Source organism: Musa acuminata, chromosome BXJ3-8 (genome assembly GCF_036884655.1).
Source record: "Musa acuminata AAA Group cultivar baxijiao chromosome BXJ3-8, Cavendish_Baxijiao_AAA, whole genome shotgun sequence".
Classification (NCBI taxonomy): domain Eukaryota; kingdom Viridiplantae; phylum Streptophyta; class Magnoliopsida; order Zingiberales; family Musaceae; genus Musa; species Musa acuminata.
The window spans coordinates 14,786,110-14,808,734 of NC_088356.1; the positions used below are offsets into that span (position 1 = coordinate 14,786,110).

The window sequence follows — 22,625 nt, forward strand, 5'->3', positions numbered from 1 at the left end:
ACATATATAAGTATTACATCAAACATCACGTTTAGAACTTTGTCCATGACATTCTCCCCCACTTATTCATTTAACGTCCTTGTCGAAGCCTTTTGCCAACACTATAACTCCTCGCCTTTGCTGAGTCTTCAATTTTCTTCACCAGCTGCAATACACCTCTTGGCTCCCAATTGCTCTCTATTGCTGTTGTTGAGTAGTCGAACTTTTGATCTGCTATCCTATTTCAACTCACCAATGACTTTGACTCTAGTGTGAGGTTGGCTGAGTTGTGTTGATCCTTGTTGATTCCTACGGATCCTCTAGATGAAGGAAAAGACCATCCTTACTATACGCTAGTCTCTCAAATACAACATGCTGCTTGAACTGGGTGGATGCTTGTTGGAGCTTTAACGAGCATCGCCTCGTAAACTTTCGAAGTTTTGGGTCCTTCTCCACAAAATGTCTATCGACTCTTCTTTCATTTAGTTGTCACTTCCAAGTAGATTCATATCACTTCTGCTTTCGATTAGTATTCTATTGGGAAATGAAGCGGATAATCTACTCTCAATAGCACTAATCACCATTGATGAGGATTTGACAACTATTATCTTCGAATGGTCTTTGAACCTGTGCAGGGCTCCTCTGTTGGATAGATAAGAGAATTGGGGTACTTGGTTTCACCCATTCTCTTAAGAGTTGAGAAGACAATGATTACTTGACTTCGCCCATCTCTTCAAGAGTTGTATTCCATGCATCGAGCTGGTTACTGACCTTCGCCTGCTCTTTGCCCACACTTCTGAAGCACTCGAAGTGTTTGCACTCCTTGCATTGAGTTAGCTACTGTGATTCACCTTCTCAATGCTATCAAACTTCTGGAATACAAAAAGTTTTCACCCCAACTTGGAATAATTCTCTAATAGATTTGGTGGCCTCTAGGATTGTACCGTCTTCTCCATCAACCCAATCGCCTACTCCACCGAGTAGCAAAGGTACAACACCACATACTGTCTGCTTCGTTCATTGGTCGTGCACTCTTGCATGACCCGAAGTCCTTCACTTTCGGCTATCTTGATGAGAAGCTTGTTGACACCGATCTTACGAAGTTCCTTGGCCTCTGCCCTTCAACCTTGTCTCGGTACTTAGAGTTTGCCTTTGCATGCTCCATCTCATCAGCCCCTTTCACGACCAAGCGCTCTCCCTCCATGAGAACAAAGGATCAATGACTTTCACGAAAGTCCTGCCTCTATGGTACCATGGCGCTACCATGCCCATAGATATATGTCTTTGTGGATATGTCTCTGTGGCACTCCTCCGAGTCCACCTCCATTCTAGTTGATGCTTGATTTTGGGTAGCTAAGTCCCTTTGGACTCGTCGTCAATTCCTCGCCCCTTTCGACCCCATACTTCAACACCTCTGTGTTCTCCAAGCAGCTCCCTTTGGTCGATGGAAAGACAAACTGCAACTCTCATGCATGGCCTCTACCATCACGTTGTAGGGTTTACATCGATTTTGTTCTCATTAGCTTCCTTGGTAGCAATGTTCGCTTACTCAACCTTGTCCTTTGACTTGTCGGGCTCCCTTAAGAGAATATGGGCTCTGGAGCAGTCCAACTCTCCAGCTGCTTTAATCATACCTCTGCATGATCAAGTCCCTCCCATGGGACTCACTGGTACTTGCATTCGAACTTTTCCCTCGGTGGAACACAACCCCCATATGTTAATAACCAAGGCTTTCATCTGGTGCAAGATTCGATGCACGCACAGAAGACCCGCTTGTGCGATACCATGACCTTCAATTCTTGAATCCATAGCCCTTCTTGCTGTGGTGTTGTTTACCGAAGTGGAGCTTCCAATAGCTCCTAATCATACCTTCATATGATATAGTCCCTCACGGGACTATGTCATGTGTATCGCATTGCCACGAACTGTTCCACCATGATCCGCTGCACCATGTCGTCTCCTAGTGATATCTCTATTGCATTCTGATCCTTGTGGGATGAACTCGAATTGTGATCCTTCCATGTGTGGTCTTTGCCAATACATCATAGGGTCTCTTTCACCTTCAATTTTGTTTGCTCCTTTGGCAATCGACCTTCATCCACCCGCTCTTGGGTCACACCTAAATGAAGCATCACTCTAAGATAGTCTGTCGCCTAGTAGCTCCCAAAGTCCATCGACTTCGCTGAAAGTGGTGCACCATTGTTTGGATCCTGGGCCTTTGCCCCTACCAGCACAATCTCCGCTGCACACCGCTTCCTTCATGGCAACTTGAATGGCAACATTGTGGCATATCCTTCAAGAGTACCCGCCATTGCGTCCTTTTGTCTCGTGCTAAGGCCTTCTGAACCCAACTTCGCCTCCGCAAGTTGAGTCGCCTTAGTTCCTCCATCAAACGCTTCTCCGAGATAAGGTGCACGTGCCCAGAAGCTCCCTTCGTCTTTGGCACCATGTAAGATGAGTCTGCTCAGTCATAATAAAGGACCCATGGAACAACATGATCCTGCTCTTGCCTCTGCAAGAGTTCATGTCCTTAACCTCTGTCCAAGGAAATCACTGTACCTCCGCTCTATGTTTCATCTTCTATGTTGGCTCCCTTCATGCGACTTGGGTACTTCACTAAGTTACACTCAAGTTGCTCCGCTCTTAGTTTTTTTTTTTTTTTTCATTGAGTTGATGGTGGCCCTCGCGCCCACCATTCCACGGGTCAGCCCTCCCTTAAGTCCAATCTCCATATCGACTTCAAGTGTGCCTTCATTTGTATTGCTTTGGGTCGCTTCCCCACTTGATCTCGCAATGCATCCACCAATGCATTCTCTCAAGCGAGATCATGCGACGACTCCTCGCCACTTGCTCGGTCCATTGAGCTTCGTGGAGTTGTTGTTTGTTGAGATACTCCTCCTTAACATGTGCGGTCTGTTGCACATAATTCTTCCTTTAGAAAAACCAGGATCTATCCCTCCTGGATAACTGTCCCGTTGGAGCAACATCTCTCTTCGCTTCTTTCTCTTTGAAAGTTTCAGAGACCACCATCCCCTTCGGACTACTCTGATTTGCTGAATAAACTGTGCATTGTTCTGCCTCCTACAAATGCACTTGCTAAATTACGACTCCATGTCAATACAGCCCCCGTTGCACCACTCAAGGCCTAGCAACATGCTAAACTCGCTACACACTTCAGCCTCCTACGGACGTATCCTTTACATGCCAAAGAGAAAGTTTCAATGCTCCATGACGCCGAGTTTCGGTCGCCTTAGGATGGCCGCAAATATTACATTGTCTACATACAAGCCCATGCATGAGTACCGAATTCTTCGAGTTAGCAATTTCCCTCACCTCTGTGAGCTTTGCACAACATGTTCGGTCGTTGAGCAACTCATTCCACCTTGCATGGTCTCATCCTTTACCAAGCGCCTCGCTTGCCTTGAGCACCATCAAGTATAATTGTCAACGTCGAGTCATAGCTCGAACTCAGCCATCCCAACCTTTGTGCGCTCCACATTCTTCCAAGCTTGCTTGTTCTCGTGGTTCCTCTTGCGTGAAGGGTTGGCCATTCCTCAGAATGCCAATCTCATATGCCCACTCCTCCGAGCAACTCCTTTTCCCTACATCTCCATGCTCGTTTTCCTCCAAACGATCGCGCATGTGCTGACTGCCCTCAACGCAGCCTCGTTAGGTCCCCCACATTTGCATGCCAAGTGTTTCTATGAGTGCTTGTCCCACTCTGATACCATCTATCACGGACTTAGCTGGTTTTGCCTAAGTTGTACGACACCCTTGCATGTCCGTCCGCAAAGGTTAGCTGCCCTGAAACCTCCCATGGTCCCTTAGGACCTACAAAAGAGAAAATGGGTTAGAGAAAGCACCTCACTTGGGATCCACAAGCAAACATTCCTAGAAACACTTCATAGACAATACAAATTACAAATAAACTTTACAAGCTCTGAATAGTTGCACAATAAAGGGTCAAAATGGTCCACTACAGATCGAATATATCTCACAAGTGTCCACATGACACAACCTTTATTTACAAGCCTAAGAAGGCCACCAAACCCAACTAAAATAGGGTTTTTAAGCCTTCGACCATCCCTCTATATGCTATGCAAAACATGAATAAACCAAAAGACACGGACATATATAAGTATTACATCAAACATCCTATTTATAACTTTGTCCATGACACTACGTCCACTCTCGATTCCTCTTCACTCAAGACCACTAGCTTCCACTACTAATCTTCTTTCCAACGGGCGAAAATCAACTACATTTACAACTCTTTCTCCTTTTTACAAGCTCAAGAGAGAACCTTTATAAGTTTCACACTTCTCTTAGAATGAATTCTAAACTCTAAGAGGTAGAAGGGAACACTCAGCACTTTTTAAGATTTTTTAAACTCTTTTTCATCGATGATTCTTTCCCCCTTTCTATCCTTTTTTCTTACTTACCCAAGTAGGAAAGAGTGAGGTATTTATAGACCCCAAATGACTTAAAAAATGAGTAAAAAAAGGTCTCATCCTGGGTTTCCCAGGTCCTAGCGGTATCACTGCTTGTGCTGGGTGGTACCACCGCCTACAACACTGTCATTGGGTGGTACCATCACCTGACATAGTCTGGGAGACTATGTCTAGACGATATTGTTAGGATCAATACGGCACTAAGAGGGGGGAGTGAATTAGTATTTTTGTAAAACTTACGTTGATTTGAAAACTTCGTTCGATGAAATCCATATTGGAAAGATGTTAACTTGAAAACACGTACGAAAGCATAATAAGTATAGTGAAAGTAGTAAGTAATCAGTTTGCAATATAAATGATAAGCATAAAGCAAATACAAACTAGATTTTATAGTGGTTTGGTCGTCGTGACCTACATCCACTCCCGATTCCTCTTCACTCGAGGCCATTGGCTTCCACTACCGGTCTTCCTCAAATGGGCAAAGACTAACTACCCTCTTACAACTTTTTCTCCTTTTCATGAATTTAGGAGACAACCCTTACGAGCCTCATACCTCTCTTGAATGATCTCAAAACTAGAAAGGGAGGAGGAGGACACTCAGCAATTTATAACCCAAAATAACAACCATTTTCTACTCTAATTCATTCTATGCCAAGCAGGAATAGCTTAGGAATTTAAAAATGGAGCCAAAAAAGGTCTCATTCTGGGTTTCCTGGGTCCTAGCGATACCATCGCCTACAACACTGACACTGGGCGGTACCACCACCCAATCTGGCGGTACCACCGCCCAATCTGGCGATACTACTGCCTAACATAGTCTCGGAGATTGTATCTTGGAGATTGAGCCTTTGGTAGTGCCATCGCCTAGACCAACGGTGCCATTGCTTAACCTAACTTTTGGGTCACTGAATGAGCCTTTCTCTTGGCCCAAAACGATCCTACTTTGGGATAAGTTGGATCCTAATTGAGTTAGCTTAATTACATTCTAAACCAATCCAATTACAACTAAAACTACTTCGATCTAGACAATTATTGCAAAGCATTAATCACGTGTTGTCCGGTATGTCATTGGTTCATCAATGCTTCGCCCAATCCTTCGACGGATCATCATATTTTGTGGCCTTTTTTCCAATCGGCATGTTGACCTCCGCAACTCCGATCTCCTTGGTGCAATGTCCACTCTTCTAAGCCCGATGGCTGATCTCATGGCATGAAACTATCTGACGACACGTCGACCGATCCTCCAGCTCAACGTCTAATCTTCTAACATATTCCACTCTAGCCCAACATTGATTCTTTCTTCTTTAATTGTCTCTTCATGATCAAAGCCAGTCCTACGTCACTCAAAACACAAATTAGATCATAAACTCTATCAATTGGTTTCATTATCAAAATTCGAGATTCAATAGGTACCATTGCCTGACATAGTCTGGGAGACTTTCTGGGCGGTACCATCGCCCAGATTGATTGTACCACTACCTAACACATTGACACTAGGTGGTACCATTGCCCAATCTAACGATACCACCACTTGACAACCTAGAAAAATATGTTCTTGACTTTTTTTGCTTATAAGTGGTTCTACCTAATCTTGGGTCAATGAACGAGCCTTCCACTTAGTCCAAAACAGTCTCAACTCAGGCCCAATGGGCCCCCTAATTGAGTTGGTATAGTTATACCCAAAAACTGACTCAATTAGATTTAAACTAATTTGATCTATACATAATCGATTACAAGTGTGAATCATATGTTGTTCGCTATGTCATTGGTTCATCCAACGCTTCGTCCGATCCTTTGGCGCATCATCCTCTCCTTTGGCGTATTGCCCAATCAGCATGTTGACTCTCGCAACTTCCGATCTCCTTGGCGCAATGTCCGATCTTTCGGCCCGATACCCTAACTCATGCAATGAAGTCCTTTTGGTGACACGTCGACCAAATCTTCGGCCGACGTCCAATCTTCGGACATGTTCACTCCGGCCCAACGTCCGATTCCTCCCGCTTTAATCAATTTATCTTTTCTGATCGAAGTTAGTCATATATCACTCAAAACACAAATAAGATCGTAAACCCATCAATTGATTTCATCATCAAAATATGAGATTCAACAATCTCCTTATTTTTTATGATGTCAAACAATTGATGACAGAGTTTAAACTAAACTCCCCTTATCAATATGTCATATTAAAAGAAACTTTGAATCATGAAAATCATATACATAATTTCAAATTATCAAGGTATAACATACATGATTTACAAATTCAAATCATCATCATAACTTCTCCCCTTTTATCATCAACAAAAATGAGAAGTGCAACTAGGAAGTTTTTTGTGATATGAAAGCGAGTAATTTAGCAAGTTTTTTTATCACTTTAGAACATACAAGATAGCAAGTTTTAGAAATGTGCAAGTTTAGCAATTCTTTGCTTCTTGAGATGGGTAAGATAACACCTTTGCTTCCTTTTGCAAAAGTTTAGCAATTATTTTGCTTCTTGAGATGTGTAAGCTAGCAAGATTTTCTCCACTCTTTTTTTGTCAAAGAGAATGGAAGAATACACTAGTACAATTTTTCTCCTTTTTTACATCAATGATTCAATCATATCATAAGATATACAAATCATAAATATAAAACAATTGTACATAATAAAATTCAAGTCATAAATAAAATGAAGTCAAGTGACATATCATGGTTTATTTGGATAAATCTTTTTCTTAGTAAATACCAAGAAGAATCATAGGAGAACAAATAATGTAAAATCTTGATTCATATAAGATATATCTCAATTCATAAATATCAAGTGAAAGAATCCAGATTCGTTTGAATGAATCTCCTCTTTAGTGAAAGAAAAAAAATCTTGATTTATAAAAAAAATCTCAAGTATCAAATATCGAGAAATCAATATCATGATTTCGATAAAACTCATTCAATTTCAAATCATCAAATCATCAAAATAAGTTTCAAGAGATTCAAAATGACATAAAAGGATTTCTTAATCTCTTATTGAAAAATCGATTAGATAGAGAATTTTTTTAAGAAACATGCATTTCCTTTTTATTTGTTTCAATTTATATAATTTATTTTATAACATTTGTCTTTTATGCTAAATAAAAATATGCATCATCGTTTAAAACCAAAAAAGCAAATTTCATCATAAAAATCATCAAGATCAGTAAAACATAAATCATAAAAATCATCATTACTTCAAATCATCATGCATAATTAAATCATTAAATCATCAAGTATGATTTTATTAAACATAAAGTATTTTTAAAATCATTTTGTTTCGGCTAGTAAGCTTTGTGAAGTGTATTGGATCTCCGGTCATAAGTCTTGAGCATCAACTATCAAAATTTTAATTTTGCTCATAGCTTTCGATTAGATATTTCTACAAGAATGGTGGGTTTGTTCTAGGTACCCATTTAGCTTTGGGCCTCTCATGGTTAGATCTATTTATTTTAATTTTTAACATTAAGACATTCATGGTTCCTTTAGAAACACAAACTAATTTATGTAAGCCATACTTTTTGAATAGACATTTATATATAAAATGACCATATTTACCATAAAAATTATATTTATTTTCAAAGGAAACATATAATATGGGTCCTTTAACAAAAATGATTGGCTTTTGTTGAGTGTTACTCACAAAGTCGATTTCTTCTTTTCTACGAACATGACTCTTATTGACAAGAATCATGTTTAAAGATTTACTATCAATTTTAAATTTATCTAACGTTTGTTGTAAAAATAAAATTTTCTTTTTAAACGAGTCTAACTCTTCAAACTTACTGCAAGGAGTTAACATGCAATTATCATGCTTATTTTTTAATTTTTCAAATTCACTAGCAAGAGAAGCATGATCATTTTTTAACAACTTATATTTTTTATTAACTAGTTTATATTCATCAAATAAATCATAGAAAGCATTAAGCAATTCATTTTAAGATAAATGAGATTCGATGAGTCATTTACCTCGTCGTCAAAAGCCATTAAGGCGTAGTTCGCCACCTTACCTTTGATGGTTTGCTCCTCATCTTCGGATGTACTCAATTCGTCCCATGTCGCATTGAATGCTTTCTTCTACTTTCATAGCTTCTTTGATTTATATCAAGTTGTTGTGTCATTTTTAAGTTCATTTTTAGAATTAATCTTTTTCATGAACTCTTTAAATTTTTTGTCAAAAGTTCTATGTCATCATCACTTTGAGCTTTCACTCGAGTGGTCTTCTATTGTTCAAAGTGTCAAATCCTTCATGTTCCTTAGAAGGTAGTTCTCATATTCATCATGTTTAATACAAGTTATTTCATAGGTCATTAAAGACCTGATAAGTTCTTCAAGTGAAAATTTGTTTAGGTCCTTCGCTTTTTGTATTCTCGTTACTTTTGGATCCCAATTTTTTTGAAGGGATCTTAGGATCTTGTTTACAAGTTCAAGATTAGAAAAATATTTGCCAAGAATTTTCAAACTATTGACCACATCCATAAAATGGGTGCACATGTCAATAATAGTTTCGCTTGGCTTCATTCAAAACAGTTTAAAATCATGCATTAAAAAATTTATTTTAGACTCTTTAACTCTATTTGTGCCTTCATGAGTTACTTCTAGTATGTGCCAAATCTCACGTGCAGTTTTGCATAAAGAAATACAATTAAACTCATTTTTGTTCAAACTACAAAATAGAACATTTATAGCTCTAGCATTTAAAGAAAAGTCTTCTTCTCCAAATCATTTTATTCATTTATTGGTTTGAAAGACATTTGAAAACCACTTTCGATAATATTCCATAAATTCAAATCCATAGAAAACAAAAAAACCCTTATTTGAGTTTTTCAATATGTATAGTTCGTCCCATTGAACATAGGAGGACGAATGATAGAACGAACCTCTTGATTGTCAGTAAAAGCTATTTCTCTTGGGTGTTAAACCAAATGAGAAAAATGTGGCTATCTTTGATGCAATATATGATCCTTCGGCCCGATGCCCGAACTCACAACACAAAGTCCTTCTGGCGACACGTCGATCGAACCTCCGGCCGATGTCCAATCTTCTGATATGTTCACTCCAGCCCAACGTCCGATTCCTCCTATTTTAATCAATTTATCTTTTCTGATCGACGTTAGTCCTACATCACTCAAAACGCATATTAGATCGTAAACCCATCAATTGATTTCATCATTAAAACTTGAGATTCAACACAACCTCCTATACCGAAGGGGATACATTATATTTATCTAGATGAGGATGTGACAAAACTTAAAAAATAGATCAAATTATTTAAAAACTAGTGAGATGAGTATGAGGTAATACTTATGTGTGACAATTAGACCAGATGAAGAGCATCATTAATTTTCTTGTGTATTACAATAGAAGCATAGTCTTCTAAAAGTCCATGAATGCTTCAAACAAAATTTATGATGTAAACTATATTGAGAATCTCATGGACACCATAGTAGAAGAGATTAGACCATAGTATATTATGCAGATTGTGATTGATAATGAAGCTAATTTCAAGAATGCCATGTTATAGTTTAGAGTAAAGAGGAAGCTTGTTTTAGACTTAATGTTACTTATTGCATGGACTGAGTTAGCAACAGTCAAAAATGTATGTAGCAAGGGCATAGGCCACAATAAATTTTATCTATAATCGTTATTGGGTGTACTCTAAAAGTTTATAAATAGAGAGATACTCCGACTTACTATTATTTAGTTTGTAATAAATTTCATCGTTTAAAGTCTATTTAGCAAAAAAGATAGTCTAAAAGCAATAGTTACATAAAAAATGGTTAGATTCCGAATGGCAAAAAAATAGAAAAGATGATTTTATGATATAGATTATAGAAGCTTGTGAATGAAATCATAACACCAATCGAACTACTATATGTTATCCCCTATCAGGTCAATATAGAAAAGCATTTATAGATATCCTATTTTAGATATATATTGCTTCCAACCAGAGAGAGAAGGTAAAGAAGGAAGTCTGATTAGTATTTACAGATCATCGAACTAAGATCTAAGCTCATATGAACCAAGATACTCACAATACAAATATATTCAAATTCATAGTCATTTATAATATAAATATTCATTGTATGAAAAATTCAATATTGACAAAATCATTTGTCTTCCAACATATTACCGACAAGAGTCTTAGAACCTAATCAGATTTGTTGCAAGTGTGAAGGAATGTTATAATATCAACTCTTCTCAAAAAGTGTTGATGTAATCTATGCTATCATAGAGGGTTGTTTATATTCCGAAAAAGTGTTGGATCATTATCAGATAATATAGCTATATTGTGTCATTGTATAATAGTAAGATAATAGTAAGAAAAGATTACACACTAATTTTTAATTATAAATTAAAATTAATATTAGTGATTTGTTATGCTAATGAAATGTAATTTATATATTTTTTACAACTAAGTGATGGCTATAATTTAGAGTGTCCACATCCAATTTAAGAAAGGTTATGGCCCATATACTTTCACAAATGATAACATTAAGTGGTTACAAATGTAATTAGTCAATGTTCGTCTTGATTCATAAGAAGGTCTACAATAGACTATCATATAGATGCTTGGAGAAACTCGTATATGTGCACTATAATATATGTCGAGCTCGATAAAGAGCAAGAGGAACCAGAGATTGATCATTTCGACCTCCAATACTATAACGAAGATTCTCAATTGATACCGGAATGGATTGAAACAATAGAGAACTAAGGGGATTCTCTACTTGTAGAGATAGGAGATCTTTACATCCTTCTTATTTTATCATTAAGGCAATAGAGAAAGAGGAATAATATCCCCAGTACGAGGAAGATCCACCTCAGTCAAAACATAACAATAAGAGCCGAACAACCTCAAGTCAAACTAGTCGAGGTCATGATACCTAACAATCACAATCATCCGCCTAGCATGCAAAGGAAAAAGAGAATGCAACAGTATTAGTCGATCTATTGGAAAGAATGAAGGAGCAACAATTTCAATCAAGCGACAAGATATCTTCATCAAATTCAACGCTCCCTTCGATCCGTAGATATAGCGGTGACGTAAATACCAATGCTTCGACTAGTTACGGCGACGATGATTAGAAATCAATAGTTTCATGTACTCAACCTTAAGTGGTGCATAGACCGAGGAATAATATTTTAAATATGCCACCCAAATCATGGAGCCCAAGGAGGTAGCCATATGATGTAAATAATATAAGAATGTTTATATATAGAAGGGGAAGGGGAAGGTAGTCGATGACTTTAAGTAGATGTGTTAAAGCCTATATGATATGAATATAGAGCAGAGCTCATCATATTATGGAGGATTATATGAGTAACAATAGTACGGTGATAGTTGGTCATTCTTCTCTAAGTTTGATCATTTTTATGATATAGAGTAGCAAGTTAGTGACAATAGTGAAAGTTCCGACATCCTTCCACCTCCTCACCTATACATGTCATAATCATAATTGCCTCAAGAGACTTTTCGAACATATGTAGTTCAAGACGATCAAGCAACCACCAATGATATACCGCTTATCAATACATCATATATTACGAGAGAAATTTTAAGATTAAGTCCAATAGACATACCATATCAATATACAAATACATAGGATCAAAAATCTCGAATCATCGGCTATAGAGTCTCATTATTCATTTGGGTGGCAAAATCAAATATATCCAATAATTAATCCTTCATTATTTGATTTGTGTAAATCTCAAGGCTTTAATACATAATCTAACATTTCAAGTCATATATTTGTAGATTATCACTATAAACGAAAGAACAATTCTAATACAACTACTATTCAACGTCCAAAAATGATAAATCCGCTAATTCTTCCTTATTTAGATATATTTTTATTGAAATTAAACTAATTACATTAAGTTCTAACTAAAACATCATAATTTATATTTTTTTTCTTAATTTTTAGGTATTTTTGAAGATCTTTTAGCCCTATATTTGGATCTTTAGGCATGTACCAACATATCATGTGGTTTTTATACCTATTGACACGTACTAATATACCGATCAATACGTACCGATACGACCAAAGAATAATATGAATCAATCGACATGAGATTATGGTCCTTGCCTTAAACTACTAATATATAGCTCCACTCAATCCGAAAAGACTTAACACCATGAGGTGATTCTAGGATAAAAATATCCTAGAACTAATATAATAGAAGAGAATGAGTATCCACAAGGCAAAAGGATATAGTAAATAAGAAAAGTAGGCAAAATAGAGAGGGATGTTAGGATCGTAATGACAATAAGAGGGAGGGTGAATTAGTGTTATAGTAATTTTATACGATTTTAATATTAGATCGATAAATCTGTATGAGAAATACATTTAACCAAAAGTGCAAGTAAGGATAGCGAGTGAAGTAAATCAATAAGTAATAACAAAACAAAGGCAAGAGAAGGGATGCAAACAGATTTATAGTAGTTCGGTTTTTCCGACCTACGTCTACTCCTGATTCCTCTTCCCTCGAGGCCACCGGCTTTCATTATCGATCTTCTTTCCAATAGACAAATATCAAACTATCATTGTTACAGCTTTTCTCCTTTTAATAGGCTCAGGAGAGAACCTTCACACTCTTTCTTTAATAAAATCTCTCACCTCCTACAACTTAGAATCACCTCTAAACTAAAAAAGGAGGAAGGGACTCATACACTTCTCAAAGAGAGAGTTTGCAACACTTTTGTGCTAAAACATTTGTACTCCATCAAATAAGCATAAGTGGGGTATTTATAGACCTCAAAAGACTTCAAGAATAAAGCAAAAAATTCAAATCCCCGAAATTTTGGGATACTAAATATATTACCACCGGCACCGGGCGGTAGTACTGCTATAACAAGGCCACGAATCAAGGCTATATCAGTACTACCATCGGCCTAGGTAGTACTATCATCACCTTGGGTGGTACTACCGTCAGCATGGGTAGTACTACTGACAAAATTATCGAAAAAGTATAAATAGTGCTTTTCAACTGACTTAAGCGATACTACCGTCAGCATGGGTAGTACTACTGACAAAATTATCGAAAAAGTATAAATAGTGCTTTTCAACTGACTTAAGCGATACTACCGCTTTTCACCACTTAGGCCTACTTTAGATCACCGATTTGGCCTTATAACAGGCCTAATTCGACCCATGTTCAAGCCCAATGGATTCCTTGACAAGTTGGCATGGTTTCAACCTAATACGAACTCAATTTGATCCAAAAAGACCTCGATCAAGATTTTAATAATCCAACCACGTATCCAGCACAATTATAAAGCTTTCAGCACATTGTACGCCATTCTGGTATGTCGTCCGATCTTCTGATACTTTGTTCAAACCTTCGACATATCATCCTTCCCTTTGGCATATCGCTTAATTTATTAGCATGTCAACTTTCGCACGACATCCAATCTTTTTGTGCAATACTCGATCCTTCTAGCATAATGCCCGAACTTACAGCAAGAAGTATCTTCAACACGTCGACCAATCCTTCGGCTTAACGTTTAATTTCCGATATAATACTTTTCCAGGCACAATGTTTAATTCTCCTACTTCAACAATTTACTCTTTGATGGTTCGAGTCTGTGATTAAAGTATTTCTTGTCACTTATCTCAAAAGAATATTAGTTTGTAAACTCATCAATTGATTTCATTATCAAAATCCTACGTCACTTATCTCAAAAGCATATTAGTTCATAAACTCTTCAATTGATTTCATCATCAAAATATGAGATTCAATAATCTCCCATTTTTTTATGATGACAATCAATTGATGACAAAGTTTTAACTAAACTTTGCCTGTTTATATACCATTTTGAAAGGTTATGATATACTTGTTTATCCCTTTCTTAGTCATTAGCAAAAAAAAAAAAATTATAAGAGAACGAATAGTAAAAATTCTTAATTCATACAAAATAAATATCAAGTAAAAATTCTTGATTCATACAAAATAAATATTAAGTCATGAATATCAAGAATTTAAATGAAAAATCATGATTCATTTGGATAAATCTCCTCTTAAGTAAGAAGAAAGAATCATATAAGAACAAATGGTAAAAGATCTTGATTCATACATTTAAAAGATTCAATATACATAATTCTCTTCTAATAAAATCAAACTTCTCTTCTAATAAAATCAAACTGTTTCTCACTTAGTAGTTTAGAAAAAATATTTGTTAACTAATCTTTCGTGTTAATAGAAAGAAAAAAACCATCAAAAGTAAATACTTCACAAAATTCTTGCAATGAGAACTAGGAAAAGCATGAAGGAAATAAGGAATTCGGATCCACATATGTATTTAAATTGTAAGAATAGCAAAAATAGCATCCAGAGAGAAATAAATGGAAATGAGAGTTTATTCATCTACAAAGTTATCATTGTGCAGAAACAGTTTATTGCGAGCAGGAAGGATTACATTTGCCTTAGGTCCACATTGTAGGGATCTACTTGCTGAGTATTTGACGTCAAAGTTACTCTGCTTGAGTTCCTAGATTTATGGGATGTGTAATCACAACATAAATTAAACAAAAAATGCAAATATTTGCCAATACAACTAAGATATTTATAATGCTTTGCTCATCCATTAATTCAAAAAATAATACCCTGAGAAGAAGTCAAAAAGAGGTAACTATGAAGGACCAACAGCAAAGGTCCAATTCCAACCTCATGAAGCTTCTAAAACAATTTGGTCAATCGCCAGATCCACATAGTTATCTTTGCCAAACAACTGCAAGCTAACAGTAACCTGCATGAAGGATTAGAATATGTCATATGCTGTCAAAGTTCCCTCACAAAAGTAAGAGTACTGCAGTTAAAATAAACAAACATACAGAAAAATGGCCCTTGTTACCTTTTCCTTTTGTTTGTGGCATTAGCTTATTTTACTCTTGTTAAGGTCATAATGGAACAGGCAGTTTACTTGATACGGTAAATTTAGTGTGGACATGTAATCATCCACACAGGCACATACCTTTCCACTTCCAAGATTCACCTCCTTGATGCAGCCAGTAAATTCAGAGAACGGCCCAGACAAAATGCGAACATTAGAACCTGGTGCAAGAGATTTATGATCCTCTAAATGCACCAAGCTACTTTCAGAATACCTTGAACCTTTCTTTGAGTTGCTAGGCTTAGTCTTTGTGGCAGATTTTATGCTATCTACAGAGCCATTCAGAACATTCTGCTGCTGTTGATCTTTGGATTGTTTGACAGCATTATCTTGCTCTTTTTTAGCTTGTTGAAATATTGCTTCCATCTCCTCCATTGGAACAGGTTTTGGTTTGTTTATCTGCCTTTTGCTGGGAAAGATAGAACAAATATTATCGACATGATTTCTCACAAAAAAAGAAGAGAAAAGATCATTTATATGGAAAACATGTTATCAGTATATCTGAACTCTCTTTGTGACCTCACCTAGCTTCCTATCAATTCCAAGCAGTTAAAATAGCAATAACCTTATAGAAACAAGAACTGATCACGTCACCTTGCAACTTTGAGGACATAAACATTGAAGCCATGATCTAGTTTATTTCCACATTTAGTAATTAGATACTTAAAGATAGAGCAGTATGCTGACTATCTATTCCCGTCTTTGATCAATAACTTCACAAGTACATATGTTTAGGATCCTTTTTGTACATGGTTCTCTTTTTGTGAGCTACAAGTTCCACCTATAATGAACAACAGAAATAGAAAGATCATTCCACTCATCTATTAGGCAGGAAAGCACAAAATATCTAGTGGCATTTGGTATTTGGTACAAAAGGTAGCTGAATTTGAAGCTTAAGCACAATAATTCATTATGCAGTGGTTCAGTATCTGATTGATCATAGGAATAGAATTTAGAGGGTCAGAACTCTGATTGCTTAATATTATTAGTGCATCAAATTTGTAACTAAGCACGTTAGTTTGGTACGGGAACTCCGTAGACTGGTAATAGTTAGTTGATATGATACTGATACAAGTTGCTATGGAATAAAAATTATTACAAAATAGTTAAATATCAATAAGTGGTGAGTATCATGGTATGCCACTACTTGATCTATAATTTATCAATATTTGTATTATATGAGGATAAATACCAATCAGGCATACCACCTGATACATACTAGCACAACTGTGTTAACTCACATAACATGGAGGATTATTCAAAATATAATTAAGTCTTGAAGCTAGTACGGTCTAAACAAGATATGCAATATTCTCCTTTTCATTCTTGGTAAGAAACTGTTGCTTTTAAAGATCACAGGAACGAAAAAGGTGCTAGTTTCATGTCAATAAAGAGAAGGCTTTGCAAATTTGACTTGATGACTAGTACTTGGTTGACAATTGAAGATATAGGCATTTGCAGTTCATGAGTGTACAAAGCAAACATAAATTAATACAAGAAAATGCAGAACAAAGAAAAATTAAAAGCAATGTGGTTTAGATATACAATTGAGGTATCATAAACCTATCATGTGATAGGATAGTAAGTGACTTCTGAATTGATGTGGCAAGCTTTAGGTGTCTATGATCAAAATACAGCATGTTTTCAACATAAGGTGATGAATAAGCACAACTTAGGAAGGCAAATAAAATATGTGCCATGATTACAAAGCCCTCAAGGACTCATTATCAAACATATATGCAAAACTGAATTAGTCAAAAACAATATACAAAGCAAACCAAAAAGTCACTCACTTTATCATTATGTTCCTACTATCCATGACATGAATAAACAGAGATCATGTAATACTATTTCAAGTATAAACTTTTGATAGGAATGATTCAACATACGTATTTCCAACTTTGGACCCTACAAAGCCTCCAATGCCATCAATTTCTCTGATAAAGTCATGAATCTCCTTGTTCAAAACACAATTTAGGAAGACACAACCAGGAAAAAGGGGCTTAAGTTTCACAGAGTCAGAACCATTTTTTAGTTTCCTTTGCTCTCGAACAGCTGGATAATAAACCTGCAGAAAATTTTGTATAGTCGCAAATTAAATCAAGGCAATTTCATCATTTACTAGACTTGTTGTCAGCAATATGGAAGCATCACAAAATTTTAAAAAATGACTACAAGAAAACAAAAGACGAATGGAACAATAAAGCTTGATATCAAATAAATCAACAAGTCGCACCACATGCAGATCACAGTTCAGTACTAAATGTCCTTGATCCAACATCTGAAAATGTGAAATTCATGACAATGATCAAAACTGACTGAACTAAGTTTCAATCATTATTTGTGGAATTGTATAAAATGCAGACATGATTGCAATGTGGTGTTCTATGTGCCCAAGGAAATTAGTGACTGTATCTGACCAAAAATTTACAAGTAGGAAGTGGATAGGAGAAGCAGTTAAGCTGATCCTGTTATATCAAGATTGTTCAATGACTAGAATCCATTTACTGTTTTACAGTTTAGCCAAAATGTACATGTTCATGCAATTTGCCTTTGATGACATAAACACTTTTAAGCACATATCAAACCTACCATCAGTAAAGCTAGCAATTCCATGACAGTGGGAGAGAGGGTTGATTAGTGGTTTCGGGTCCACATAAATTTTCTCAACTCCAACCTAACCTACTTATGATCAGGTTATAGAATCACAGCTTGCACCAAATCTATTCAAGTTAAGAACTTGAGTAATAGATATGATATCAAAATGCAACACAATGCTTGGCAAAGATAAGAAAGCAGCATGAGAATTCAGCAGTCACAACAATGACAGCATGGTGTCATTGCCCAAGAGTCTAATTTCTTGGATTGAAGAGAGATTGCCTATGAGAAGATATAAATAAAAACTGACCAAGTTTCATCTGACACTAAGACCATCCATGGTAGAGATAGTAGAGATACCGAACAGTTAAAAGCAACAAGATTGAAGTTGAGAGCGATTGTCCATTGAGAAAAAATGATGAAGATTGACCAAGCTTCATCTGATATTGAGACCATCCATGCTAGAGATACTAGAGAACATATGAAACATGAATCTCAATTTTAAAATCTTTACTCACTAAGTTATATTCTTCCAAACATCCAATCTTATTCAGATATTTTACTGAACAGTTGTATAAAACTCACTCTGAGAAGTCAGGTTTAGATGGCTTTTATTCAATTGATTTTGGTGTTCAACAAACCTAAAATATAAAATAAATGAAGTCAAACAAACTTGTTTCAAGCAGGTTCAGGTCAAGAATTGCCATGACTACCATAACAATATTAATGTCCAGTTGCTGTCAAATAAGTCATATATAAATGTTCTCTTATTTTAAATGATTTTTAGATTATGATATATAAGTGTCTAAATTAGAATATTCTAGGGTATTCTCTTACTTTCAAAGAAAAATATGTAACTCATAAAAAAGCATTTCATCTCATTGCAAGCATGGTTCAAGTTTAATCAAACTTTTTGCTTTCTTTTCTTCAATGGATTTTAGATCTATTTTCTAGGGTTTGCAATGTGAAATTATGTTTATTGTTTCCAATCAATGCCAGGTGTTATCACAGTAGGAGTTTGAATGTTTTGATGGCACTCATGATTAAGCTAGAACCATCCTATTAAGAATGATCATGGGTGCACATTATCTGGATTGTTGTCGATGATGTCTCAATTTATAGGGGAGTGATTCAAGTACTTTTTTTTGGTAAGTTGTGATTCAAGTACTAATTAGATAGAATTGAATAATCATTTGGGAACATAAATTATAAGGTTGATGTCGTTTGGGTTGGCACGAATCAACATTGATGGATGTGCTAAAGGTATCACTCTTAACCACCCTGTTGTCTAACCTCTTCTTATAAACCAAAATAGGTACCATAATATACAGAAATTAGACAAAAATGATGAAATTAATTGGTAATATGGTATGTGATCAAAGCTAGTGTTGCTCTTGGCAAATGTGTTCGATGAAATGCCAATCGGAACTAGAAGGATTTTGATTTGATGTAAATCTACCCAAAATTTATGAATATTTTAATATAAAGCTACTTTAGAATGGTTCACAAAATCAATTTTCATAGATTGAAAGATAGAGCTTTAACTTGGTGGGAGAGAGTGCTAGAGAACAAAGGAAGGAAGGGAAAGATTGTGCTAAAGTATGGTTTAAAGAAAAGAAATCTTAAGGATTAATTTTCTATCGTGACAATGACTAGTACTCATTTGATATAAATCTTATAAGAAACAAAATTTGAAGCAACAAAGGGGAAAGACAACAAACTAGGTTCATCCTTATAGCAAAGGTGCATTTAGATCTCTTGTTGAAGTTATACCTAAAAAGTTCGACAATTATTTGAATCAAAATCAAGGTAGAAATTATGAAGATGTGATCAGAGTTTAGCTTTTGTAAATTGAAGATATTGATTGTATCCCAATGATATCAGGGAAAATAATTTTTATGTTAAAAACATATAAAATTTCCTTTGAGAAAACAAATTAAATTGTTTTGTCATTCAAATATTTGTTTTTATAGAGTAGAATATTACAAGTTCAACCAGTGACCTCAAGAATCAGTTTTTTTTAAGTGGAGGTATCTAGCATAGCATGTCTTTCAATACCAAATCAAGGATACTTAGTTTTTTTGTCTTATTTATGATTTTTTTGGCAAATAAGTATAATTTCATTTTCCTTGTTTTAAAATGCTTTTTAGATTTTATTTTTCAGGATATAGTTATGTTTTAAGTTAGAGCGTATCTTTTCAAGTTGCATGAGCCTATAAAATGATATGTCATCTAATTGTAAGAATGTTTTATCTTAAATAAAACTTTTTTACTTTCTTTTCGTTGATGGATTTTAGATCTGTTCTCTAAGGCATGTTGTATGCAATCTTATCTCATTACTTTCATCCTACATCATCACAAGTCAAAGAATTAAGTTCAACAAAAAAATTATATGAATATGCATGCACCTCAGTTTATCAGCCAGAAAATAATTATATGTTTTAGTGTTCAGAAAACTAAAACAAATTCGCTTTCTACAATTCTCCTAGTTCACGCATGACAAGGATAACCAAAATCCTTCTTTTAAGTCCTTAAATTGGTGGCTGATTGATAATTTTATATCAACTATCTAAAGTGTCAACCTAAGTATGCAATAAATAAGGGAAAACATTTCAAGGAGAAGAAAGGGGTGAGATAAGGACCTTGAACTCTACGGTGGGGTAGTTCCTAGCGAGGGAGCGGGCGAGGCGGTCGGCGATCTCATGGCCGGTGACGCGGGAAACGCGGACGACCCACCACTGGGGGCCGAGCCGGGCGAGGTTGTCGAGGTTGAGCTCCTCGGTCCAGGAGGCCGCTTTCTTCCTCTGGTTCTTGGGCCTGTGGAGGAGACGCTCCTCCACCTCCTCCCGCCAGCCGACCCCACCGGCCCTGCTCTCCCTCCTCTCGTTCCTCAGCTGCCTCCTCTCCCTCGCCGACAGCAGGTCGTCGCCGGCCCCACCGCCGGAGGCCGAGGCGTCGACTGTATCCGGGGGAGCGAGGGAGCAGCGAGTGACTGTGGCATTTGGAAAGGAGAGCGAGGAGGAGAAGAAGACGATGGGTGGGAGAGGGGAAGGGGAAGAGGGGCTCCGCGGCAGCACTGCAACGCCTCGAATCATCATATCCTCTTCTTGGAATGGATATTTTGCTGCTCCATGCCGTCTCGGAATGTAAACACGAAACGGTGCACTGCCAGTTGTTTCGGCACGCCGAGACCGGTCGAGTCAACGGAGACTTCAGCTGTGTTTTGTTGGTTCTTATTATTTTTATTGTTCTTTGAAGTGAAAATTCAGCATAATTTTCACGTCAAAGAACAATAAATCGGTCCAAATATTTAAAATTTCACTGTATCATTTTTATTTATATACTTTAATTAAAAATATAAGTTTGTTTAATATACTAAATATTTATATTTGTTTTATTCATTATTATGTTCTTTGTTTCCCTTTTATGTTCCTCTTTAGGGTTTTACATCATCTAGGGTTTTTCTTCTTTTTAGAAGTTTCTGTTTTACTTTTGATAAAAGTAAATAATTATCTTTCAAAAATATATATGTGTACATCAATATGGTGGATGATTTTGATAGAGATTAGAATAATAAAAAAATCTTCTGTGAACTTGTTTCTTAGTATTGTTGTTAGACGCATTGAAAAATCTTTATTTTTGGACCAACTTATTAATTCTAAGGAACTTATGTGTTGATTATAATTCCTAATAGCATGATCAAGTTGGAGTATGGCTAGAAGTCAATAAGGTGTTCAAAATGTCAAATCTTTGATCATGCTATTAGGAATTATAATCAACACATAACTCATTAAGTCCCAAAAGGAGATATTGGCTTTTACATCATCTATTGCAACGGAGATCACTTCCGCTGCTTTTGTGTCAGATGCACATGACATTGGGCTTTTCATGCTAGTGACTTGTGTGCCTACTGAACCACCAACGGTTTCTAGCTCTGCTATAAGTAACAATGGCAGACACATAGATGGACAGTCTCATCGCAGTGACAGCCTCTATAAGCTTTGATGACCTCATGAATATTGATATGATTGATGATTCAAAAAAGATGGAAAAAGATAGATAGTCTTTCTGTATTTGTCAATCTTTAACTCAGCATGAGCATGTGCCTCTATGAGATCCTTTCACAACATCAATATTTTTGTTTTTACTTGTTAATGGGGCTACGATTTACATCACTTTGAAAATTGACTTCGGTTTTGATTTATTATTTTTTAATTTTTAAAAAATAAAAAAAAATCTTATTTGAGTTTTTTAATATGTGTAGTACATCTCCTTAAATATAGGAGGACGAACGATAGAAAATCTTTCTTGAAATCTGAAAAGAGTCATTTCTCTTGATTGTTAAACCAAACGAGAAAGAACGTAGCTCTGATACAAACTATTAGGATCGAGTCGGCACTAAGAGGGGGGGGGAGAATTAGTGAAGACGACAAAATCACTGTTTTAAAAAACTTTTCGATCGATAAAACCAATATCGGAAAGATAACTTCAAATCTCGTTCGTAAGTGTAGTGAAAGCAGTAAGCATGTAAGGTAGTTTGCAGTAAAGATAAATTGTAAGAATGAAAATGCAAACCGAGTTTTACAGTGGCTCAATCGTCATGACCTACATCCACTCCGCCAATTTCTCTTCCGTCAAGGCCACCAACATCCACTAACGATCATCCTTCAATGAGCGAAGATCAACTACCCTTACAATTC

The 22,625-nt window shown here is 36.1% G+C and overlaps 1 protein-coding gene across 1 annotated transcript; it reads right to left on the minus strand.

The window, feature by feature from the left end:
* Nucleotides 1-14,776: 14,776 nt before the first annotated feature.
* On the minus strand, nucleotides 14,777-21,097 carry LOC135644968 (uncharacterized). Its single transcript, XM_065162961.1, has 4 exons — nucleotides 20,568-21,097; nucleotides 17,217-17,395; nucleotides 15,409-15,736; nucleotides 14,777-15,183 (listed from the first exon to the last, which is right to left on the minus strand). The coding sequence occupies exons 1-4, from the start codon at nucleotides 21,021-21,023 to the stop codon at nucleotides 15,103-15,105; spliced, it is 1,044 nt and encodes a 347-aa protein (XP_065019033.1). The 5' UTR covers nucleotides 21,024-21,097; the 3' UTR covers nucleotides 14,777-15,102.
* Between the last annotated feature and the right edge of the window lie 1,528 nt (nucleotides 21,098-22,625).

Excerpts from the sequence above, each read along its gene's own strand:
- LOC135644968 (XM_065162961.1), bottom strand. The coding sequence starts at position 21,023 with ATGATGATTCGAGGCGTTGCAGTGCTGCCGCGGAGCCCCTCTTCCCCT. Across the intron at positions 15,737-17,216 it reads GGGTCCAAAGTTGGAAATAC|CAAAAGGCAGATAAACAAAC; the intron begins GTATGTTGAATC and ends TATCTTTCCCAG. Across the intron at positions 15,184-15,408 it reads TGAATCTTGGAAGTGGAAAG|GTTACTGTTAGCTTGCAGTT; the intron begins GTATGTGCCTGT and ends TCCTTCATGCAG.